Raw genomic sequence first — 7,964 nt, forward strand, 5'->3', positions numbered from 1 at the left:
ACTTCTGCAAGAACTTGCAAGCTCAAGACAAATCCTTAGTATTACCTCCATTGTCACTAACCATAAGGTGGAACATCCAGCTGTTTTCTACTATCGGGAGCAACTGGACGGTCTTCAAAAGATGGCTGCATGTGCCAATGATGCAATTTGGTCTTCATCACAAAACATTTGAATAACTTTACGAAGGTAGTGGAACATGCAGCAACACTAACCAAATGCTTAAAAAGAACTCTTTGTCAATGTACTTAATCATGTACTTAAGTGCTTTGTTGCATTGAGGCTATAGTGACCATCAGGAATTCTTCTTTGAGGATTACATCCCCACTGGCTCAAAAGGGAAAGTCCCACTGTGTATTCTCAGTACTAAATTCAAATCTTATGAAGGTCTGTTTGTCCAGGAGTTCTGGCAGAAGGAGGAATACTGGAAGGGAAACATGGACTAGTCCCTTGAACAAACTTTTCAGAGTCGATGAACATTAAGGATCCCTGTTATATGAGGATGATTTGCTCCTCCAAATAATTTGAGTAGCCAGAGTAGATCCTGACTTTTAAAAAGATAGTACACAATCAGAGAAACACAGGTTCTATGAGCCTGCTGCATGCTCCTATCTCCATTTTAGTCCAAACTCCATAATATTCAAAACTAAAACTTTCTTCATAGTTGCTAGCTGATGGTGAAAAACAAACTATATGAGTGAAACTTTTTCCTTATACTTCTATGAAAACAATTCTAACATAGCGCTACAAACATAGTAGTGCAGCTTTGAAACCGAAAATAAGACAAGTAGCGTCACTGAGGCTTCTCATGGGAAACTCCATTTTGTCTATGCAGCCCATAATCTTTCAAAAGTACTTTTTCCAGGAATCTTGATTTTTTGGTTGTTCCAATTGTATATTTGAAAGATACTTTAGATGCATATCTTCTGTAGTGTTGTATTTTCTCAGCTTTACTTGAATCACAAAGAACGTTCTGCATTTAAGGAAGGTGCTGAAGCATAGTTGGTTTTGGCAACAATAGGACTGTTGACAAACATGCATGCACAGTGGTAGCACACATTCGTGGTTTATCGTTCTACGTAAGAAGTCACTGTCAACACATTTATCTTGTGTTTCTGTCTAAAGAAACATACAGGACAGTATGGTTTGGGTGCTATTATTTACTGAGTTAATTGCAGCCTAGATTTAAAGTGTATGCTTATTTTCTTGAAAGGGCCATTCTACTACATTTAAATCTTCATTCCATGAGATGAAATATTAATACTTACTGCTTTTACGAGATCTTCATACTTGCAAAGCACTGAACAAATATTAATTAGCCTCACCATATATCTGTTATCACTGTTTTACTGATAAGGAAACTGAAGCCCAGAAAGCTTAACTGACACAGCCAAAGTCATACAGCAAATCAGAACTTCATCTCCCAATTCCTACACTGTGGTCAGTCCTTTAACTCACACTAGGAAAAAGCATATCAATCAATATTCTGTCTGGAAATAGTCTGATTCAAGCCATAATTATTAGTGCCTCTTTTTTAGCTAATTTTATGTAATAACAGAACCCATTTATCCTTCTCTACCAAACTACATTAAACATTTTTTTTTTTAAAAACTCAATTTCCTATTTCTATCTCATTATATGGTACCTTTTTTCCTTTTATCTCCCAAAGTTACAAAATAAAATTCCTTAAACTAACAAACTTTGTGCTTGTACATTACCTAGTACAATTGGGCCACATTCTTGGCTAGTCCTTAAAATAGGATTAATAACAAGAACCACCACCACCACCTAACAGTTTTATATATCATTCTAACAGGCACCCCAAACAAACACCAAATATGCTGTTTTGCAATAAAGTATTATTGTGATCACAATTGCAATTTGAAACCATGATGTAAGAATTTCAGAAAATATACAATTCTGTTGCTTCTAGTCTTTTTTCTGAAGGCTGTAGAGTCATTTAAGCATTTTTTAAAAATGCTGTTTTTAAACCTTTAGGCTTTGTATTAAGACCCCTGTAAATAGTCCATTCCCAATTTGTAGACAAAACTGTTTTTCTCCCTTCTCCTTTTTCAACAATTATGCATTTTAAAATGTGATTGCTCATTTAATAGTGTTTGTTGTATTTAAAAGTACTTTGACACAAAAGATGATAAAAACTAAGAAAATATAGAGCTAACTCTTTATACTAAAAACTTAGCATAACAATAATAAGTGTAACTGACAAAAAACAGTTTGAGGTAATGTTTAACTATTGCATTGTATAAGCAATGGTACATATGACATCTTGACTACCACAAGAAGTGCTGCATACTAAACATGATTAATATAAACAAAGGAAAAACACTCATCAACTAAAACAGTAAGCATACATTAGTCACAGTAATCAAATTAGGAAAGAGGCTCACCGTTTTGAGACATGAAAGGATACTGAGGAATCAGTGAAGTGCCCAGAGTACTTGGCAGCCTTAACTTGGAGTGTGGCGAGAGCAGTGATGGAGCCGGAAGCATGAGATTTGAGCTGGTCTGTAATAGGAAAGGCAAATCAGAAAATAAGTTGTAATTTCCTGGGTTACTTACTGATGCAAGAACTAGATGAGAAGTATTTACTTACCATAAATAATTATTTAATTCTAGATAGAATGAGTCACACTGAAGGCAAATGAGTAATTTAAATTGTTTGCTTTTTTGGAGAAAAATATTTGGGAACAGAAAGTTGAAAAACTATTGGTGGTTTGAAATGTAAATGAAAGCTTAAATGCTTGAAAAATTGAATAGTAAAAAACTGATAGAATAAAAAAATCCTCCACAATACAGAAAGAAATATAATGCACAGTTGTTTATATGGGTAATAACTCTTATTCATAATGGCCTATCAAATTATTTGTATGCTAGACCAAATTCAGATATGAAAAAGAACACTTCATTTTAATATTTTAAATTACATTGTGTCTAAAGAGAGTACTTATGAGGAAAGATTTAAAACATAGTGATAGAGAAAATTATTCTTTACAAATTGTGCAACATATTTAGACCAAAACTCCAGTTACTTCCTTTATAAAGGCTATACAAAAGCCACCTGTAGCACACATGCTTATTTCCATAATGACATAGATAACATAGCTGAAATCTGATTTGCTATAGAGGTTCTTTGCATATATGCAGTTACCACAAATACAAACCCTTCTCAAACTATTCCTGATGTGTTATCCTAGATAACACATGTAAAGTATATTAAGACAATCTGAGGCATTTACATGATCAAACAAAACATTTTCTTATAAATTACACCTATTGTCACCGACTGCCTTTGGTCATATCGTCAAACTGCTGGGAAAATATAGTCATAAAATATCCGCAACAAAATTCACTGAGTTTCCTTTAAATAAAATCAGTGTAATTAGCTGAAATTGTTTTTCTTCCCAGTAACATATATAAAAAGAAAAAACAAAAAGCCAAGAAGTATGTTATCAAGCATGTTCACTTAGGCTTTAATCCAAAACCCATACCGGTCAATGGAAATCTCTTGTGACTTCTGTGGGTTTTTGATCAGGCCCTTAAACTTTAGTTGTGGAGAATAATTATAACATATTTAAGCCTACTTCTATTTTATTAGTCTCTAAATTCTATTTAAAGAAATGAAGCCAGTTACAGGAAAGGTCAAGCTTTTGCTTGCTTTCAGAAGTAGTACAGTGACATAAGCACTGGTTGTATAAATTACAACATATGTTCAACAATTCCCTAGGCCTTGATCCTGAAAAACACATATGCATGGATTTAACTTTGGACTTGTCTATATACACAATTAGTTTGCTGCAAGGTCGGGTATAAATGTATTTTGCACTTGTCTGCTGTGCACTAAGTGTCCATGAGGCAGAGACTATCTTTTATTATTTGTCTGTACAGTACCAATGAAAATGGGGCCCTGACTTGGCAACTACATACTACTGTAATAAATATTTTCCCAAACAGGCTAATCTGTTTTGGGTTAACTGCGACACACAATCAGACCAACCAATGAGCATTATCCAAGAATTCTAAAGCATCTGCATTTTACTGCAGCATGAGAATTCAATTGCATGTACATTTTAAGTAATACTTCTGAAATCTAAGCAGAGTGAACACAAGTTCTCCCCTCCTTACAACCTGACTTCTCTCCTACATACACACTTTCTTCTTCCAAATGAGCCATTTCCAATATTATGGATCTTTTTTTCTAAACTTCACAAATATTTTGTAAAGTCATAACCTAAGGTGCGTAATAAATCACACAAACAACAAATAAAGCTATTCAAAATTTCTAGAATCCCTTTTTTTGTCCATCACAGGAGAATTAGGAGAAATTGATTTAAAAATCTTAGATATCAGAGATGTTTCAATAAGCTGTCTCAGTTGTGGTGACCCTACATGGAGTTTTAAAGATGAAGTGAAATATGTCACATGTAAAGCTATTTCAGTACAGTATTTAATTCACTTCTCTTTTTAAATTCAGGTTTCCTTCTGTATGCCCAACAACCTTTGTACACGCCACACTCTACTGCTTTGACATCCAGCCCACAAGACTGGATTTACATTAGAGAAATAAATTCTCTCTTTAGTTTTTCTCTTAAGAAAAATGGCCCTTATTTAGAATACAAACAAAAACAAAAAAACAATTCATGCCCCCATTGTCTTCCCTCCAAAAAAACCCTACAGGCACTTACTTTTTGTAAAAGACTGGTATTCTTTTTTAATTTAAAAGCTTTCATTTGAAAATAAACCTTACAGCAATGGTCCCAATTCTTGGAATTGACTTCATGTGGGAAGACCCCCTAGAAGTCAACAGAGCTCTATGCAGGCAGAAGAGCCTCCCACATGAAGTATCTGCATAATCAGGGCCTGCATTATCTTCCACGCCATTAGGTTTCTGATATTATTTTAAATCCCTTTAAAAAAAAAAAACTTACTAAATAGCGAAGAACAGCACTACAAAGGGATAGAGAAGTCAAATGTGGATACACAATAATGACTTTTTTATTAGTCTTGTTTCAAATTTGAAACATGAATGTGTTAAGAACGTATATTTTAAAAAGCACATTAATACTTATGTATTTTCTCTACTTTTTCCAGTGGACAAACATGTAATAACTATGGAACCAATAGAGTGAAGCAATCACTATTTTTGAAATGCATGCTGTGGGAAGAGATTGCTAAATACCTTTACAACCACAAGTAAGGTTGGCTAAGATAGCCAACACCAATCTACTCATTTTTCACAACATACTTTGCTTGCTTCATGCAAAAACCACAGCTTTATCGAAGACACAGTTTACTACCATCCCTGAGTTGAGTAAAGCTAAAAGTTATAAAACTCAAAGTTTTTGCAGAGGTAAAAAGAAACCCACAATAATTTTTGCCAAGTTTAAACAATGCTGTTTTGTATTCTCTTTTTTGTCTCAGGGCAGCTCTATGCAAATTATGCAAATTACACATTTTCAGTGGTACTAGTTTTCATGGTAAAAAAGTGAACTGCATGTGACAAAAAAAAATACTGCAAGATTTGACAAGCTAACAAAAACAATTTCTTTTTTCCCCTGACAACTCACTTTTATGAACTTTGCAACTGATATAATTAAAATTTCCATACGTACTTGCAAGTCAAATTAAGTTGGCCAGGTCTGTTTTATTTCTTATCCGTTTAGGTTTGTGCTTTTAGGACACTATATTTTTAGAGACGACTTTTAAAGTAGTTTTTAAATCATGATTTTGTGGGTCTAAGAAGTTGACAATGCAATCAGGTAAAGTTTTTTTTTTAATCATTTCTTTAGTTCAATACTAGAATGGATCCATATGCAATAACACTTCAGTATAAATAAAAATATACTGCCACAATTTGTATGTGAATTCTGAGCCTCAAGTTTACATCAGATATAAAAAATTTTATTATTTGTATTACAGCCCTACATAGTGTACTCAACTGAGATAAGGGCTTCATAGTATTAGGCATGATACAAACACATAGTAAGAGCCAGTCCTTGCCTCAAAGAGCTTCCAGTCTAAGTAGGCAAAACAGACATGAAGTGGGTGAAATGAAGCATCTTCCCTGGTATACAGATCAGGCTCTGAGATAGAGAAAGATCACATGACTTTCCTAAAGTCACACAGGAAATTTATGGTAGAACCAGGAATTGAATAACTCAAGTTCCAGTTCAATGCCTGAATACCGAGACCATTTCTCCTCTCCCTGTTCTGTTAAAACAAACATTTCTATAACCATCTGAACTAACAGGCTTCTTCCTTGGTGCCATAAGAACTTGTGATTCCCTTTACAAGGCATACAGAGAGAAAGTGATCTTTTTTGGATGAGGTTTAATACAGATGTTTCTATATAGTGAAATGCAGAGATACTGCCATTAAAATGGCATTGGTCAATGCCATCACCAACAGCAGTGGGAAGTATATTTGTCTTGCTTAATAAAGACTATGAGGATTGTGTAATCTTTGTCTCTCAAGAGGCTGGTTATTTTCTTGCTATTGAAGGGTACATGGGGAAAAAGTACATGACATTTTCTTCACCAATTATGGAATAAAACTTCCATTGGCTACAGTCCAGTTTCTTGCAATGAGATATGGCAAACAGAACATTCAAAGTTGTGTCCTACATCAACATCTCAATCCAGAGGGTTTTTTGTTTTTAACTGACTCAGTGAACCTTTCTTGTGATTGCATTTTCCCTCCTGACTGATGGGATATGATGCTCCCTTGCACACCTCAGAGGCTTCCAGACAAATAATGCAAAAACCTATTCTTAGTTCCTCCCTACCTGTTGACAGAAAACATTGTGGCATGATTGTCTGTTTTAATTTAAATACATTTTCAGGAAACCAAGCAAAAGCCTGAAATGCATACACAAAATCCTCTTCCTGCGAGACATCTATTTGGCACCTGCATTTCCCCTCACATATAAAAACCTCTCTGTGCGTACCCTAAGCCAGCCCAGGCAGCTTAATAGTGGTTAAGTTAAAAAAAAACAAAAACAACAGGACAACATTTTTGTGAAATTCAATTAGAAATCAGTTTAAACTAAACCAATACATGTTACTGTAAAAGGGTGTGCAACCGGGGCTCAACCCTCTCCGAGGGGCAGAGGGGATCCACACCGGCTCCCTACATGCTGTCGGTCCGGGCAGTCCTGGAATGGTAGACACAAAGGCACAAGGCTCTGGCCCTGGGTTCAAGGCAGAGCAACACTGCAGAGTCAAAGGGGGCTCAGGACCTCTGTTTCAGGGCTGAGCAACACTACAGAGTCAAAGGGGGCTCAGGCCCTCTGCTTCAGGGCCGAGCAACAATACAGGGTCAAAGAGGCTCAGGACCTCTGCTTCAGGGCTGGGCAACAATACAGTTTCAAGGGGCTCAGGCCCTCTATTTCAAGGCTGAGCAACAATACAGTTCAAGGGGCTCAGGCCCTCTGTTTCAGGGATGAGCAAAGCACAGGGTTAGGAAGCTCAAGCCCTCGGTTCAGGGCTGAGCAGCAGTACAGTTTAAAGGGGCCCAGCCCCAAGTTCGGGCGGGGCACCAAACACAGAGGCAAAGCTTAGGCCCTTTTGGCTCAGGGCTGAGCAAAGTGGCAGACGGCCCGCTGCTGCGTCAGTGGGGATCCTGCCCGCAACACACTGAGGCTACGTCTACACTACGGGATAATTTCGAATTAGCTAAAACCGGTTTTATTAAACAGATATTATAACATCGATTGTGCACGTCCACATTAGGCACATTAATTCGACGGCGTGCGTCCATGGTTCAAGGCTAGCGTCGATTTCTGGAGCGGTGCACTGTGGGTAGCTATTCCGTAGCTATCCCATAGTTCCCTCAGTCTCCCCAGGCCCTTGGAATTCCGGGTTGAGAGCCCAGTGCCTGATGGGGCAAAAATCATTGTCGCGGGTGGTTCTGGGTACAGCCTCACCCCTCCCTTTGTGAAAGCAGCAGAC

The 7,964-nt window shown here is 36.8% G+C and overlaps 1 protein-coding gene across 6 annotated transcripts in view; it reads right to left on the reverse strand.

Annotated features, from left to right (window-relative positions):
• Positions 1–7,964, reverse strand: part of AHI1 (Abelson helper integration site 1) — a 183,021-nt gene that overhangs the window by 86,706 nt on the left and 88,351 nt on the right. For all 6 annotated transcript variants that reach the window (XM_075063973.1, XM_075063970.1, XM_075063972.1 and 3 more), the window contains one exon: positions 2,406–2,523. In XM_075063973.1, coding sequence (XP_074920074.1) covers positions 2,406–2,523 — 118 coding nt within the window. The remainder of the gene's footprint in view (positions 1–2,405; positions 2,524–7,964) is intronic.

This window comes from Chelonoidis abingdonii, chromosome 3 (genome assembly GCF_003597395.2).
Source record: "Chelonoidis abingdonii isolate Lonesome George chromosome 3, CheloAbing_2.0, whole genome shotgun sequence".
NCBI classification, from domain to species: Eukaryota; Metazoa; Chordata; order Testudines; family Testudinidae; genus Chelonoidis; species Chelonoidis abingdonii.